Source organism: Vicugna pacos, chromosome 14 (assembly GCF_048564905.1).
Source record: "Vicugna pacos chromosome 14, VicPac4, whole genome shotgun sequence".
Lineage (NCBI taxonomy): Eukaryota > Metazoa > Chordata > Mammalia > Artiodactyla > Camelidae > Vicugna > Vicugna pacos.
In genome coordinates this window covers 62,793,514-62,811,924 of record NC_133000.1, presented here as the reverse complement: position 1 = coordinate 62,811,924, position 18,411 = coordinate 62,793,514, and the positions used below count along the sequence as shown (strand labels likewise).

The 18,411-nt window shown below is 40.8% G+C and overlaps 1 protein-coding gene across 7 annotated transcripts in view; it reads right to left on the bottom strand.

Moving 5' to 3' along the window:
- Positions 1-257: 257 nt before the first annotated feature.
- MBNL2 (muscleblind like splicing regulator 2) overlaps positions 258-18,411 on the bottom strand; it is a 158,333-nt gene continuing 140,179 nt past the window's right edge. For all 7 annotated transcript variants that reach the window (XM_072976463.1, XM_072976464.1, XM_031684421.2 and 4 more), the window contains one exon: positions 258-3,057. In XM_072976463.1, coding sequence (XP_072832564.1) covers positions 2,930-3,057 — 128 coding nt within the window. In that variant the 3' untranslated portion in view covers positions 258-2,929. The remainder of the gene's footprint in view (positions 3,058-18,411) is intronic.

The following is an 18,411-nucleotide window of genomic DNA, read 5'->3' as shown; positions in this document are numbered from 1 at the left end:
TCACACTGCTTCACGTTCAGGCAGAGCTCTGAGAGCTGAGTGGGGGATTTATTTTTATTTCTCATTTCACAGGATACTAAAAATTCTTCCAAAAGTGACCCTTTTAAATTGTTTCTCTTACTGTAGAAAAGCCAAAATCAAAAGCTTGCTCTTCAATGAAGTTACCAAATGGGATCTAGGTGAATGTGTAAAACCATTTTGTTTGGCTAATTATCAGTCGTACCTCAACAGCAAAAAAAAGGAAGGGAGGCTAGCAATCCTTTTAAATGCTTCTTTTATTTCATTGGTTGTACATTGGGTGAGTGAACTGAATATTACAACCAAAACATAGAATTGATACAAATTAGATTCCTGTTTACACTGTAAGGTAATGAATGAAGGAATTCTTTAAGTGTTACAGAAAGATTTAGTAGAAATGTTACCAGTGGTATGGCTCAAAGAATATTTCGGTGAAGTGCTGTTATATCCTGAAAACCAAGAGTGAAATGTAGTTCCTGTACAAGTGGCGAGTTCATCTCTTCACTACAGTATTTGTTGAATTGCTATCTTCATGTCTTGGATATTGGTGATTTTGTTTTGGTGATTAAACAAAGCATTTAAGATTTATTCATCATAGTCAGACTTCTGAATATAAACAAACTTTTGGCAAATAATATTTATACAGAAAAATAGTTTTAGATCCTCTCAAATCCCAGAATTATTCTATAAAATTACATTATAAATAAATAAAAAGCAAAATCTGTTGTACATATATTTGTACATCTATGCATTTGCCTTGCCTCCTCCGTATTGTAAATGGCATATTTATGACTCTTTGCATATTATAATCACAATTCTGGAAAATGGATATCATAGTAAAAATACAGTCTTCTCTATCTGCTTGGGGGAACAGGTGATGTTTTTGATGTTCCATTATTAAAGGGCTGAAAATAGTCGTGTGCTAATCAATAATTTTTTAAATCAAAATCATGAAACAAAAGGAAAAAAGAAGACAATGTTACAACAATTAGTCTACAAAAATATTTCAGTGATTCTCATAATTTACCTTTTAGTAATGTCTACTATGTTTTCAATGAGTTTAAGTGAATTAACAAAGAAAAAAAAGAAAAAAAGAAAAGAAGTGTGAATGTTTTAGGCAAGTTGTAGCATAACTACATTGTTATAGTTGAGAAAATTACAAATATCAATAATACACAAAGATGAAGCTACCAAAGAAATACAAGTTAGATACAATACTTTTCCACAAATTAAAACAAACGCAACAACACAAGCACTATGTCAGATTACACTTAGAATGTGATTTTCTTTTGATAGGGTTATCAAATCTATGATAGAAGATAAATAGTCATTAGACTTTGACCAACATTAATTAAAATGGCGGATTTCTCTTTTCTTCAAACAAAAATGATATGCTTGGTGCACTCAGTTTTCAATACAGGCGGTGATGCCAAAATTTAAAATATTTTACATTCAATCTCAAAAGTCAAAATACTTCAATCACTAATATGTTCACAAAGAAAATGGATGTTTTAAACAATTACACATAATAGTCATTTATAACAGCTGTTTTGTTTTTTAAACAATAATTTAAAAACTATGAAGGTACTGTATAGTCTATGTGCAACATATAAAATGTGAAATATGAAATATTTGGTACGATAGTGCTTAAAATAAACTTTCAAACAAACTTTCTGAACAAAATTTAACTGTATCGCTATTACCTTGAAGATCAACCAAGTATTTAAAAAAGTAAACAACATTAAAATATGTTTCATCCACATATAGTATATATATGTATGTGTATATATAATATGTATGTACTTGTATTAAAGTTTTTTATACTTTTGAGACATAAAATATGCTTTAAGGTGAAAGAATTAAAAGAACTATTTTTTTTCCATGCTGTAGTCAGTTACAACCCTTTAATCCAACTTTTGAAATGCAAAACAGTAATGGATGTTTTAAAAACGGAAACTATCTACTTTTTGTTGACATAGTAATTTAGATTAAAGTCACAGTCAAATTTTTCAGTGACTAAACTCAAACTTACTTAAATTAGAATATTATACAGATCTCCCCACCTACAGCTTGTTTGACTAGGTTTTTTAGTTTAGAAGAGTTATTCTGTAACAGACAACCGGATGGTGAGTTCGCAAGACTAATCCCTTTGATTAGACTGTTGGCATGGGCCTCTCGTTCTGGTCAAGCTGGATGAAGTCTGGCAAAATCTAGGCACTTCTACAAAGTCTCTCTTATAAAACAACTTTAAAAATATACTTGTAAAATAATACCTTCAAGACTTTGTTTGGTGGGGTATGAAGCTCATACCGTGCAAAGTTTCTTTTTCAATCTAGTTAATGTTACTCTAGAATCACAGGATTCTACGCGGCATCTCCAGGCAAACCAAATATCACACTTGGATGTGTCCCCCGTACTTGTGCTTGAACTTCCATTCAACTTTTAACCTGCAGGACAGGTAACGGGTTTTACTTCACTTCTCATCTTTGCTGCAGCATTCGTGTCGTCAAGAAGTGAAACGTTATCTTTGATCCAGTGGGTAAATGAAATGACAGGATTTGAAGTCAGAATCGAACCTGCCCTTGGAATAGTTTGTTTTTTTTTTTTAAACTAATGCTAATTGTTTATTGCTACCTTTGAAATATTCTGAGTCGAAATGAGTACATTGGTTGGACTTTCTGCATCGGCTATAGTTATGGAGATAAGACAATATTCCTAGGACAGAAACTATGTTCAGAAACCCTTTAAAAGTAAACTTTATCCTTTATGTCTTTAAACATCACAGCTGGTCTCAGGTAGTTAACTATCTTAGGTTGGAATATACTAAGCATACCGTATTTAACACTCATATATGATATAGCAGCACTAGCGTCTTAGAGTTGTGGTCTGTCCAGAAGAACTAACTCTTTATTTAGCATGCAGTTTGTGGCAATTCTATTGAGGAGGAAACAGGATAGTATGTACAGTAACAATGTTTAGTTATTCTCATTGCAGATTCTTGGCATTCCATTCCGTTCCTGCTGATTATTTCAGAATTATCTGTTGAAGAAAAAGACAGGTGTGATTTAGACATCCTTCTGTGAGGGAACATAGCTACTTTACGTTTTATTCTTTGAAAACAGACATTTACAAATAGGAATTTCCTTCAATTTCTCATAATTTTGATGCAATTAAAGTTTTACCCAATCCCCACCCTTCATGCTGAAATATTTTACACTTAAGTACTTCTGCTGTGTGGCCACTGTAAAGAATGATGCAAGTGCACAGTATTTCCTGTAAAACTGTGACTGCATATATGTGGACATGCAGTGTGTTTAGACCCTAACCTCTGTTTTTAGTTCTGGCTTCGTATCTTTTTATTGCATGTTCAATTAGCATTCAATTAATATTTGCTAGTGTGATCAGGAAGTCTAATCAGAGAATTAGTTCATACGTGAAAAGTTATTAGTCAAGTTTAATATAAACATTTAAAAATGTGCAATAAATTAAGTATTATTTATTTATTAACTTGCATTTATAATTCAAAGATATGTTCCCATCAAAAGTCATTTTGTTCCCAAGACATAATATAACAACCAGTTTCAAATTCAGGGCCTGTTTAAATGCCTCACATTAAAGAAAAAAGAAATAACATTCTAAGAAAGCAGTTAAAACAGTCTTGATAATTCCAAAAGCACCAATAAAACTAAATTATCAAATGCAAACTGAGGTCCCTGGAGTTTGATCTAATTTCATTTCCAAACCCATAATTTTGCAGAGGACAGGGAGTTCACCCTCTGTGACCCAGCCCCTTTTTTTTTTAAGCTTAAAAGCCAAGCAGCTGACACGTTCGAGCAAAAATATTTGTTCTTTGTGCAATGCTTCGAGCAAACTTTGTGCAATTAATAAACAAAAATGTTTATTTGTAAAAGAGCCAAGAGTCTTTGTTTAGGAAATAACCAGTAAAAAATTCTTCATGATCAAGGTCAGCTAATATTTCCCCAATAAAAGCCTCATTTCTACAAGTATAATTTTGTATCTCATTACGTTGGAATTTATACATGTGGATATTTTTCACTATAAGTGGGTATTTCTGCAGTTTATATAAAAAAGTTCTAGTATATAGAATTAAATAATTTCTCCCGTGAAATAAACAGGAATATCCTTTATTTTATTGGAACATACCAATGTGTATGGAATTGATAAAAATAGAGGAAGAATTCAGGCATGTTAAATATTTACACTAAATGGAAACTCGGCACTTCAGATAAGAGCATTCTTTGTTTTTCAAAGAGTCCTAGGAATTTAAAATTAATTGGGGAAAAAAAGGCATTCCTCGTCTCATGCACTGATAGACAAATAAAAATAATAATGAGATACAATGATTTACATCTAAATATTATCATAATATCTTGAATAGTCATTTCAAAGAGCCAATATTCAAATTCTTTAGATGCTTATAACTTCATTTTCAGATTTAGATATTTGATTATTAAACAGGGATTATTCTATTCGACTTCTTAGCTTCAATCCTGTCTGTAAAGTTTCCAAATAGAAATGGACCCCAGGACATCAAATCTTGTCCTGTTTTTCTTTTTTCTTTCCTTTTACTTTAGCATGAGTGTCTCTAAAATATTTATAGAAAACAAACTTGCAGCTTCTTAAATTGATATAAAATAATACGTATTTTAGAATTTATTCACGTTTTAGCTTAGGAACTGAAATGAAAAAGCCATATAGAATGAAATTCCTAGCCACCTGGAAAGAAAAACGATCCTACAGAGAGCCCATAATGGGCAGATCCGCACGGTAGAAATTAGTTACAACAAAGCTTTGGATCTGAAGTTGACAACCACCCAGGTTTAACTGAAATGTAAGTCAGCCTTGACGTCAACTAAAGGCATTCACTGGGCTCACTCAGACCGCTTCTCCCCTCTGGCCCCGCCTACACACAATGCATCGTATGGACAAAGACATAAATAAAAACGACCCCTGGTCCCACTGAACTCTCAGCTGTGCTGCCACCTGGAATCTAGGCTGGAAGACACTGGTCATACCCTGGTCTGTGTCTTGGGCTGTCCTGAGGACTCTGTGTGTGGTGTGAAAAAATAAACTGTGCTCCCAGCAGCAGTGAGCTTCAAGAGGTTCGAGAGATCGGATCTTAGAAAGTAGGAACACTTTGGGGGTTTCAGTGTTTCATTTTCTTGGTGATAGCATTTTTCTCAGAAATACTGCTTGATGATTCAGATCTTTCTGAGAAACACAGCTTGTTGGTACAATCTGAGTTAAGTGTGCTCTGGGGTGAAATATATCTTGGAAATACAGACAGCACAGGATTGCAGATAATGAACAGGGCCTCCTTTAAGTACGGCCCGTTTGATGGCTGCTTCTGGGGTTAGGCAACACGCGACATGACCGGTCTCAGGGCCCACAGGGAGGGTAGGACCACAGGAAGGAGACCTCTGGAGGGAAGAGGAGGGGGGGTGTGTGAAGCGGGAAGGGTGTGCAGAAGCCATTTTGAGGGAAAGAGGGAACTTCTCTCCAGTTTCTGATACAGCTTTTCTTTACTTAGATTTTATTTTTAATTCACACCAAAAAAAAAACATAATTTAAAACAGATAAATAGGTAACCTTGTGTGTTTCCCTGTTGCCTCTCCTTGGAGATTCTCTCCCACTCCAATTCTACATGAACACATGAACTGTGTTCTATATGTGAAGACTTCTTCAGTCTCCACTGTAACCTCAACGGCCAGGAGGATCAAACGCTTCAGAAGGTCTTGCCTATTTCAACAGGGGTACAAAACATACACTCTGAAAAGCACAGGCTTACGTGGGGCCCCGGGACGACAGCTCTGAATCTGACATTGACAAGTCCTAATCCTGAGCCTGGCCATTTAAAAAAGTGGTTCACTAGAGTGACCTCGACAGACTGGCTGTCAGTGGCGTCCCTCCTGTCCCGCATTCATCAAAACTGAGGCTGATATCCAAGGTTCCTTCCTCAGCCTCCAGGCACTGCCGCCCGTGCTTTCTTGGAAAGGGCAATGGAACACTCTCCTGGGGTCTGCAGAGTACGTATAAGTCAGAGAAATAGCTATCACACTGGGTCCCCTGAAAGTCCCCTCCCCAAAGCATCGTTATTTTCTTTGTTTTAATTTTAACAGGTATGCCTCTGATTTTCTAGGAAGTGCTGAGAAATTTTAATTAGAGCCTTAAGAGCTAGGGTGAGTATTGCCAGTCATATTTTACAGACCTGGAAAAGACAGCACGAACAGTTTTAGCTGGCTTGCATGAGGCAAGAGCTTAGGGATGTCAGTTCACACTGCTCCCTGGCATGGGAGTCCCCTCCAGGGTGCAGTGACAGTCTGCAATGGGACCAGGGGAATAAGGGATTCCAGAGAGCAGCTCTGTACCGCTTGTGATGCCAGTGGAGGTCTGTGCTCAGAACCCCCTGGAAGCTTGGGAATTAGGGAAAGGGGTGAGGCCTACAGCAAATAGAGCTTGGAGTGCTGGGCGGGAGGCGACACTGACTGTCTGCAGGAACCAGGTCTATAGAAATTGCTGACAGACTTGTGGGCTGCTAGTCCCCCATCCCCCATCCCCCATCCAGGGTCATCCTTGCCTGGGTGGTCACCCGCCTCCTACCCTAGGTCTCCTCCAGATGGGTGCTGCAAACATGTCTGCTTACAGCAACAGAAGCCCCTACCCAAACACAGTTCCACTGCTCCCACTTCTAGGGAGCCTTGGCAAGCCATACGATGGGACAGAAATGCAACATACTGAACACGTTCTGTTTGTCTCTCTGATTGCCTAGTTCCTCAAATAAGTGTTATTTGACATAACAGAGCCACGATGAAGAAGAGGATTCAATTATTAAAATAAGATTCTAGATTTTAATAAGATCAAAATCTTGAACTGAAAGTATTATTTTCAATTCCTTTTTCCACTAAAAGAACACACAGAAATGAGAACAGCTGATGCCCACAAAAACTGGTGATGCTATTTTTAACACAGATGCACCTGATCTCAAACCATGACTGCATTTATAAATCTTAGTGGACCTCCTAGCTGTAACAAAACCGTCTGTGATGCAGGAATACCTGCCGGCTGCAACAGTCTCCTTACCAATGAGCACCTCCTCCAGGTGGTTGGACTTAAGAATGTAATGATTCTGCTTAATCCATATCCTTTCATTACTCCCATATGAGCCCAGTACACAATTAGTCTCATTTTTATTTCTTGAAGGCAAAGTATGAGTGGCCCCAAAGAACATCAAATGGATTATTTCCCCATCAAATGTGTTATGAGCAGCCATTTCATAATCCCTGCATTCCCGTGAAGTGGTTACCACTGACTCAGCTAAGTTGATTACAAAGAGGACTGGGTTAGGTACTGCCTGAATACTAGGCTTCCTGGGGACAGGCAGGAAATGTGCATAGTGGGCGGGTCAGTTGGGGAGGGTGGCAGATGGAAGGGCTGTGCCTAGGAGGAGTGGAGCAGCAGCTACTCAGCTCCAGCCAACTGTCACCTGCAGAAACCCGGGCTCTGTGTTGCCTGACTTATCCATTTGCTAAAAGCAGCTGGAAATTCAGCCACTGATTCGTATCATGGAAAACAATTCGGTATGGGTCAAAGATATCTTCGGGCTGAATTCAGCTATGAGCTGCCAGGTGGTGTTCTCCTTGAGCCTTCCTTTCTCCTGCCACATTTGTTTTCTTGGAGGAGAATCTGAAGGCTGGACTGCTAGCTTCCTGAGCCAGGCAGCAGCCAAGGTCATAGGCATCATCCAAGGTCATAGGCACCATCCGGGGAGGCAGCAGTGGGGGTGGTGGGCAGGATCAAGGGAGTAGGTCCAATGGGGAGTTAATCCTGTAACTTTCCAACATATGGCTTCCACCTAAAGGAACAGGGTACTTGGCTGATCGGTACCCTCTACTCAAGAAGAAACTACTGTCCCTCCTGTGACTGATTCACCAGATATGAAATATACATATTGCCTTGTCTTTTCCAACATGATAACGGATGTAGACAGAGCCCTCCCTGTGCCGTTCCCTTCAGTGCACACTTGAAAAAGAACTGAACAGAGTGAGAAGTGCACTCAGCTGATAGCAAAATAGTCTGTGCAGAGGCTGAAACACTAAACCTGAATGCATGAGCACCATGAACTCAGTAGCTAAACTAGCCATCCTGCGAGAGGGTGCAAAGAAGACAAATCAATGTGTCTTTTCCTCAGTGCGTCAGAGGTATCAAGTATTAATACTTGCTGAGTTTTCTACCTGGGGGTTGACCTCTAGGAAATGTACATACAAAATAATTTTGGAAATTGTGAGCTTCTAGGTGACTTCTGGACATGTTCACACTTCTTATGTAAATGTGTTCATTGCAGACATTCAGAGATGTTAGATGAGTTACCTTTTAAAAATGCTAGCTCTCTATTAAATTCAGTAAGAACTCTTTACTCTTTGGCTTAGTTGATAGAAAAAAAATATTTCAGTGAAAAGACCAACTGTTTCAATGGATCCAAACTATGAGAAACAATCAGAAAAGAGGAATAATAGATATTTTAGTTAAATCCTCCTGTGAATAACCACCCAATAATATCTTTGTCATGTTGAGTTTGGAGAGGCAGATAAACTATTACTTATCAAATATCTGTGTGGCCTCACAGGAATCTGAAGGACTTTCAGTGGAGATGGATACCACTAACGTTAGAGCTCAAGGAGACATTTCCCAGCAGGGCTGCTACCGTAACTGGGTCCCCAGGACAACTGAGTCTCACAGTTTGTACATTTTTTGGCTGCCCAATAATTCTGTCCCTCATCCTAGCATGGATTACAGTGGATTGCCATACTATGAATTACCGAAGTCAAAAACAAATGCTTTTAGTCTCTTGGTGAACATCTGTTATCAGAGTAATTCTCATGATATGTGTTAATTAAAGAACACTTTCAAGAACTTTGGCCTATTTCGTGACCATTTGTGAATTTTAACTGTGTAAAAAGTCCAAAGATAATCAGTGGTATAGGAAAAGAGACTCTGAAAAACAGTCCCATGCATTACTTGAGGGGAATACTGTTCTGGGGGAAGGCAAGGATCTTCTGCCATATTTGACTTGTTTTCCAAATGGATTTTTATTTACACAGAAAAGGCATATACTGGGGTTGTGGGAGAAAATTCTCAAGTGTGACCATCAGTTTCACTCTCGAGAAGAGCAACCTGAAGCTGATTGGAATGCCCGCAGTACTCAGCAGACCTTAAAGCAGAGTTTGGTCAGGACTATGGTTCTACCCTCTGTTATTAATAGAAAGTTTCCATTCAAAGCTCTAATTCCTCTATTTTCAATGACATATCATTTTGTCAACATGACTCATATTGATGACTCATGACTGTCTAATATTTTTCACTCTATATCTGAACAAAAAGGTTTTTCAGATATACTTCCTAATATGTGAAACGTTTTCATTTAAAATATTAATATTTGAGCTTTTGCATGAAAGGCAGAAACACTGGCCTCACTGATGATTACTGACTAGGGTCCACATTGATACTTTGTATTATCTAGACAAAATACATACATGGAGATTCTTGATTTGAGTAAGATTCTACTGCTTGAGTCCACGTCACATGGAACAATCTGGACTTGTGAGTATTACGGGATGCTTTGACCATGATCCCCTTCTCCATCCCAGAGCCAGCTGCGATCAACCTCAGTTCCCTTGAGGGAGTCCTGAGACTCACTTCTGCTGCTTTCACAGTGAGATGGGAATCTAGTCCTCAGGTCATCTAAAGACCTATACATCATCCGAGGGTGACATTTTCTCCAAAATGATACATATGAGGAAGAAGGCAAAGGCATTAGAGAGGAGACCTTTATCCCTCATGTTTCCCCCGACACTACAGACGTGTTTGAAAGAAAATCACACTCAGGAGTGCGGTCTTCTCGTTCAGGAAGAGAGGAGCCATGAAGCCACGGCTCTGTGGGTGCCAGAGAAGGTCACAAGAAAACACAATGCTAGGTCGGAAGGCCCCACGACAGCCAGGAAAAGAGAACTGGGCAATCAAGCCCAGCATCCAAGGAAAATGAGAAGGAAGGTGGTGGCCCAGGACCAGCTTCCAGCTTGTATCTTCCTATTCATCACTTGGCATTCTTGACTCCACACGGACATCATTCCTACTCCACACATCTTCCCCAAGAAACATCCCAGTCACAGAGGTAACCTAGCAGATGGTTCCTCTGTGGCCGGCTGGCGGAGGAGGTGAAGGACTTCCTATCACACAGCTGCCTGGGGGTTTGGGTTAAGCATATGCTTTTGGCATCTACTGAATCCTAAAGACTGGACACATCCATGAACATGGTATTCAGCCTCTTCCATGCTGTTAGCACAGTACTAGCCTTGAGCAATGTCAAGAGTTAAACAACCTGTTGTCCGCCAGCCTGGAGACCTAACTATCAAGTCCATCACTGTCTCTATTGGAAAATTACTTGAGTTCCAACCCAAGTGGCAAAGGGAATTTTGAACAAAGAAATATTTTAAAAATTAGGGACTGTATGCAAATTAAGGAAAGCTAAATTCCTCTACTATATCAAGAAATGATATATAATAATTGGGCCACACTATTTAAAAATATTCTAAAATATTATAGAAAAGGTGATACATTTTTTTCTAAGACTATTATATTTAGAGTATGTACAGTGAGAGGTGGCTCAAGCGAGGCCACCTGGGATTAGACAGGCTGCCCACATCTGAGGCTGCTTCACTGCAGATGACCTCGGGGCATGAAGGTAAAGTCTAAGAAAACTTTTTTTATACCTTTAAAAAGCAGTTTATGCAGCAACTGAAAAGAAATTTCAAAAGCGTTCATTGAAACCTGTTCTTTTCAATGTGGGGTTCTGCTCCCAGTAACACACTGAAGAATCAGGCCAAGAAAAATCACAGAAGCAAGATCCTGTTGGATTCAACATTAAGTCCCCGATCCTGCTCAATGCCCTGCTTTTGTATCCACTACATTGTGTTAGACTTAGAATCCTGGGCACATTTTGGCCACAGTATTCATTGTAACAGTGGAGCAGAATGTATAATTCAGCCTGCTAAGAACTGGCTTTTAAGACACTAAAGCAGAAAGGTAACCAAACGTTGGGATTCAGTAAAAAGCATGGTAAGATGAATGTCCTGTGCAGGGCATGAAGTAGGTCTTTGTGTATTGCGATCAGCTTGCACATTCCTTGAATTGGTAGGATGACACTGCCATCGAACGCAATTTCCAGCAAAATTTGTTTTGCTTTATTTTCTCCTTTTTTAGTTCTTTGCCTGTGTGCTTGTGTATGTGTGTCAGAGAGAGAGAGAGAAAGAGAGAGATGAACAAAACCACTTGATTTGTGGGAAGGAAAAAATCAAAGGAAGTCCTGGAGTGGAATTTCAGGGGCCTTATTTGTGCCACCAAGCAGCTCCGGGGCCCTCGTGGGCCTTAGTTTCTCACTCTGCTTGTGCCGCACTGGCCCCTCTGCAGTGTGGGGGGTAGTTAACCAGGCTGCCATCCGTCCTCCCTAATAACTCCTCATAAAGACAGCAAAATGGTAACACAAAAATGTGTAAAGAAAGCAAGCGCCTGCCTGCCCTTAACTCTTTACTACTAACGGTCCTCCCTCAAAGCTCTGCAGTCAGGCCCTTTCTATCAGCATCTCTGCTTTTTGAGATGGTCCTTATCACAGGGCCGTTACTTTGGTTGTAATTATTTACCTGTCGGTTTACTGCCTGTCCCCCGACAGTGTAAGACCCACGAGAACAGGGGCCATCTTGTTCCTAGCCGTGCTCCCAGAATTCTGAATTTCACATGTGCTCTTATAAACACTTGTTGAGAAAAAAGTATGAAGATGCATCACACGGAATTAACAGTGGGCTTTAATTAAGGCCTCGGAATAGACCCAGCGCCTAACCGACACGGTTCACTGAGGAAGAACTTGCCTTTGCCCTCAGTTACCTGTGTCATGAAAACAGAATTCTTAAAGGAACACACAGTAACGAGAAATCCTTTTTAATGTGAAAAGAATCACTTTATACTGTGGATTTAATAAAACAAAAACCTAAGTACAACGAGGCATCTCTCTTTCTAACCCTAATCCCTTCTTCTTTGGAGAACTAGCTATTCAGATCTTTTGCCCAATTTAAAATACTATGGTAAAAAATAAAAAGCAGAGTATAAAATTTGCCATTTTAACCACTTTTAAGTGTATAGATCAGCGGCATAAAGCACGCGCACGGTGTTGTGCAGCCATCACCACCATCCATCTCCAGAGTTTTCACCATCCCAAACTGAAACTCTGCATCCATTAAACAGTGACTCCCTATTTCCCTTTCCTGCCAATTCTTCGTGCCTTCTTCCTTCTCCCCCCTGCCCTTCTATTTATTCTCCCAATTTTGTTTCAGAATGGAATCCTTGGCTCTTTCTTGTTTGTGTACCTGAATCATCATTAAAATTCCTTGGCTTACTCTCGAATTTAGCTCAATGGTTTTACCTACGACGAAATTAACCTCTAGTCACTCCTTTCACAGTCACCTCTTCCAGGCTGCCTGTAAGATTCATCCTCAAGGAGTGATGTTCATTTAACCTGAGATTTATGTGAAGGTGAGGTTCTGTGGAAACAGTGGAGAAAAACAATCTCTCTTTTTTGGCCAGAAGTTTCCTACCAGTGTACCACCCCGGGCAGGTGAAATGGTGCCCTCGTCCATCTGCTTTCTAGCTCTTGCTTACTGGACTGAAATTTGAATTTCCTTTTTGGTCTCATCAACTAACAATATTTTCAGACCATTTCTGATATTGAACTTGGATTTTCAAAAGCTTTGTTTCTACTGGAACTTTTTTCTTAAATGGCTAGAACTTTTTAAATCAATAGTTAAACTCAGCGGTTGGAAGTTTTTAAGGGAACCACATAAAGAGGTTCACCCCAGTCCTACATGGACCATAAGCTCCGATCTAATTCGAGTTTGGTGGAGAGACAAGAGAACAGGATTTGGAGACCAGCGAAACTGAGTTCTGAAACTGTCCAGCCACCTCCAACCTGCTTGAATCTTAAGCACATCATTCTTTAAACTTGTTTGCTCTAGAAAATGGATAAGGCACTTCACAGAGGTCTGTTGCATATTAAATTAAATAATGTCTATAAAGTGTCAGATATGGAATAGTGGTTTTTGATAAACATTGGTTCCCTTCCTTTAAGTTTTTTTTCCCCAAGGGGGAAGTAATTAGGTTTATTTATTTGCTTTTAGAGGAGGTATTAGGGATTGAACCCAGGACCTCGTGCATGCTAAGCATGCCTTGAGCTGTACCTCCTCACTCTGGTTCCCCTCCCTTAGTCTCTTCAAGATTCATAATCTTAAATAAAATTTGGTTTCAGCTTCTATTGAAATAGGAATACAAATAATATTGTGCATTTAAAAATTATATGATCTGTATGACACTCTGCATATGTTGATAATAAACTTGATTTTGATGACAGTAAGATTTTCTAAAATGTCAAATGCACTTCCCTTTTTGTATATGTATAGCCTGACCTGTTGCTGACAGCTAAATAAATATAGGCTGAATTTCTCTATTATTCATGAGTCTTGGCTGCCATTCAGAGTAATCATTTTTCAAACTAAAATCTTTTATTACAAAAGAACAAACAGCCAGTAGCATACAATGACTAGTGTCGTCTGGTCTGCGGTAGAAAGTTACATCCTATGAAAGGCAGAATCTCCCTCTTTAGATTTAGCTCCAGGTCAAACCCAGCTTCCAGGCTTAATATGCATGTTACCGTGGGTATGTGATTCAACATCTTATATTTTTCGTATTCCTCATCTCGGGAATGGGAATCCAATGCTGTCCCTAACTTGTGAGAATCAGATAATGTAATTAATGAGTGCCTGGTGGTGGTAAGCACAAAATGTCACTATCATATGGCAATATTTCACCCATTTTAGTTTTCTAGGCTAAGCCACAAAACACGAATGTGAATATTTTGACAAGGTAGCGCGTTTACTAATAATCCTGAGATAATTGTGCTTACAGCAAACCACTATCTATGGGCACTTTTGCACACCCAGGCTGGTCTAAGCAGCATCCATACTTCTGTTTTCGAACCTTCACCTCTTCTCACATAGGTCCACACAAAGAGCAGAGAAAATCAGGGGTCTTACGTTATGAGCTTACGTGAAAAAAAAAAAGAAAAAAGAAAAAAGAAAGCAACTCTTATACACCATTTTTTCCAAGGCAAAGGAATACAATGGGGTTTTCTTCTCATTCTTCACACACTCCTTAGATTTCCCTATTTTAACTTCTTTCCTTGTTCAGGGCCATCCTTATCATTGCAGGGGTCAGAGAGCAGCAAAGAAAAGAAGATGAACAATTGGAATCGATTCAAGCAATTTCTTTTCTCCTGAATCTCCATAACTAAAGTGGTCCTCCGGCCCTTTCAAATACGTCGGGATAACAATGACAAATATTGAAAGAATGACTAGTGGAAGAGTTATGAAATTATTACTGGAGAAAAAGGAGGAATTGAGTTTAATATCCTTGGGTATCTTTTTGATTCCTCCAAAACCTTTCTCAATTTTAAGGAGGAAGCAAAGCTATTGATTGTTCAAAAATGCATAGTGAGCACATTCTGGCTGGATCGCGGTTTGATGGCAGCAGAGAAGACTAAGCTCTGCGGTAAGAGATGAGTTTTTAACCCCTTATGTAACCTTGAGGGAGTCATAACCATTCTAGGTCTTCTTCCTCATTTTAAAATGGAAGGTTGGGAGCTTGGGGGGAGGCTCTAAATCTGATTAACAGATAATCCTGAACAAATTTTTCAGCTTCTCACAGCTGCAGTTTCCTTATCTATATACTGGGGACAAGAACAGTCCCTTACAGGGGCCATGTTGGTTTTTAATGAGAATTCGTATAAAAGCTTAGCGCAATGTCTGGCACTTGGTAAGGGCTTGCTAACAAAGAGATGTTACGTGATACTCTGCCATCTGTATACTCTGTAGTACCTGGGGCCCTTTAATGATGGTTGGAAGCACCTTCTCAGGAAGGCAGTGTGGTAAAAGGGAGAGAGCCCTGCCCTACGCAGGACTCGATAATCAGGTTCCAGTCCTGGTTCTCTATTTACGTGAGCTGGGTAAGCTGATCTGGGGTCTTGTTCCAGCTTATAATGTAACCTCCATCACCGTTTCCCTTTTTTGTTATTGCAGAAGTATGGCATGTTCATGGTCAGTTGACTCTTATGACTCGTCACCCTTCATAGCTTTGACGTAGTCAGTGCAGGTCCTGGGTCGGACCCGCAGTGCCTGATGTAATGGTGACTATGGGAAAACGGATGACATTTTAAAACCATCAGCTTAACGATGCTGCTTCCGAAACGCACTGTGACAAATAGTGAAGAGGGTCTGTGTTTGATTACAGGAGGCTCATCGACATCAACTTTGAGGTCTTTGAAAACTCCAGAGCAAGGGCTGTGACGATAAGATAGTATAATTTGATCACCGAGAGTTAAAACAGCCAGACCAAAAGCTCCAGCATACTCTGTATGATGCCAGGGCACGATGGAGTCTAAATGCTAGCATAGCCATGGCTTTTCATAAACCAATGTCAGAAAATACCAGTCAACACACATGTCCTTTACAGCACAAGCAAAAGTGAAGAAGGGTCAACAGGAACCATCCTTTTTATGTAAGTCACTGGGAGAGACGTCTTGTAGAAGGCTGATGTGGCCGGGAGCAGAAATTGGGTGAATTCACAGATACTTGAGAAGCTGGAAAGAGCCACTGGGAGAGTCAAGGGTCAAAATGCTTCCCTGAGTTTTCCTGATTTTCTTAATTACAGTCTGTCCTTCTTATCTGCAGGTTCCCCACTCACAGATTCAACCAAGCTTGCAGGGAAAACATTTTTAAAAATTCCAGAAAGTCCCAAAAAGCAAAATTTGAATTTGCCGTGGGCTGGCAACTATTTACATAGCATCTGCATTGCATTAGGTAATGCAGAGACGATTGAAAGTGTAAGAGAGGATGTGTGGAGGTTATATGCAGATATGCCATTTTATATAAGGGACCTGAGCATCCGTGGATTTTGGTATCACGTGGGTCCTGGAAACAGTCCCCGGCAGGTACCAATCCTTCTCCCATACTTCCTCTTTTCTCTCTACCCCAGTTTCTCTTACCATTGATGAAGCTCCTTCCTTTGAAGCTACTTCATCGGTGAAGCAGCTTCTCACCAGTTACCCTGCACTCAGCCTATCCCAGCTCACACCCACCCACTCACTCCCAGCAGATCAGTGTTTCCAAGTCTCTCGTTCGCATTTGGCTGTCCTGCTCTCGTTCTGCCACCCGAGGCTCTTGATAACCTAACTCCTCCTCACCTGCTCGACGGAATTTTCTAGCACTGCCCAGATGTGCCTTCCCCTCACTCTCTCACTCACTGCAGTGTGCCCTAAAGCAAATCGCCTAGTGTACGGCAGCCAGGGTGCCCCCTCTTTAGATGTGACATAGTAACAGCTGCTCCATCTGCGTCTACAGGGGGAGAAAGTCCGAGGCTGATCCTGAGACTCCCGTCTGAGCCGCGCAGGCTATTGGGGAAGACAGTGGGTAACGGGGAAGCACTGACTTCAGCGTCAAAGTCCTGAGGTCAAATGCAGGCTCTTCCACCAGTTAGAGCCACAGTCACATCTGAGCCTTGATTTCTTCACACGTTAAAGAGGGAAAACAGGACGTGTCTGATAGGGTTAAACGTGAGGACGCGTGTAAAACATAATGCTGGGACACTTATAATGCCAGTCCCCTCGCCCCGTACCCTACGCTGCTCCACCCCTTAAACTTCACCCTGGTCAGGAACAACGTCGCCTGTTCCTTAGTTAATCCCTGCACATCCTTCAAGATCTACTTCCCCACTTTAGGGGTAAGGCCCTGCCCTGGAGCTTACTTCCAGCACAGTGACGTTTGACTATTTCATTTTGTGACACTGTCGGTTTGCTTCACATCTCTTTGACTAGGCAGTAAACTCCCCGGTGCCTTTACCACCTCCCTACACTGGTGGCCTCTAGAATGTCAGCTGACTCAGGTCTGGCCTTGGAAGCCACTGCCTCCGGCGATGTGGCCCAGAGGCAACGCTGGAAGGGGCTGAGGCCGGACCTCATGCCTGTTTGTCTGTGACTTGTGGTGGCTTCATATCCAGCAAGCGGAGTGGCAGTCAGGCTAGCTAACTGTCCCTCCTTTGTATCAGGAGACAGCGAGGGGCTGCTCTCTTGGTCCACCCTCGCAGCAAGACTGGCAACTCCCCCCAGACACACAGGTGGGAGGGAGGAGAGGCAGACAGCAGTGGCAGAGCTTGGGGAGATAAACGCCTATAAATCAAAATTCTACTCTGTTCGTAGCAACGTTTATTAAGAACGAGACCCCATTCATCTTTCGACCCTGGGCAATGGATCTAAATTCCTGCACTGCACCTCGTCTCTCTGCCCCCACAAATGTAGAGCTGGAAATAAACACACTCTGGGATGAACTGTCTATTTATTCCTCTCAAAAGACAAAACCTAAGATTAGGAAAATGAGCACGATTTTTATTACCGTCAACAAAAGCCGAAGTACTACTGGGAACATGACTTTTCAGTTGAAAAAGATCCTTCCTCCACAAATTCCATCAAAATGCAAAAGAGGATGGGCTTTGAGGGACCGGAAGCAGGACCACCCACGGGGCAGTGCAGGCCCACGAAGGCCCCTTGACATTTTCTCCTCAGCCGCACAAAATTGGAACTGATACGATGTCTTCAGGTGATACACACAAAAGAATTCTACCCAAGTTTCCCACCATGAGGTGTAAATTATTCATGAAAAATGAAAATGTACTAGATTACAACACTTACATAACTCAGCCTTTCCTTGGAGAATCTGCAAATACATATATTAATTAAACCTCACGGTAGTTCTGCAAAGCGGCTGCTTCGGAGACAGGCAAAGAAAAGGTCTTTTTTCTTCTTATTTTCTCATTTTTTGAAGAGAAAAAAAATCGATCTACCTCTATACGGCTCTCAAAGATCCAAGGCCACCGAAGACATACAGAGCACCCCTCCCACCTCGCCTTCCTTTTACCCTTAATTGTTTTTGGACCTGATGAGCAAGTTGGCATTCCAGTGCCCTCGTCACGTTACACCATGGAGTTTAGACCCAAATGGCCAAGCGGCTTTAACTAACAGCGCTCACTGAGTGCAAAATGCAAACATTGTCATTTTTAAGGGTTTGGTTTTTTTACTTGAATAGATACATCACGTTCCAATCAATCTCTCTCTCCCTTTGTCTCCCCCTACTTCCTCTCCCTTTGCACACACACACACAAACACGTTTGCTCACTGCCTCTCTGAGTGAGACGGCAATTCTGGCTCATTTGAAGCAACCGGCTCCA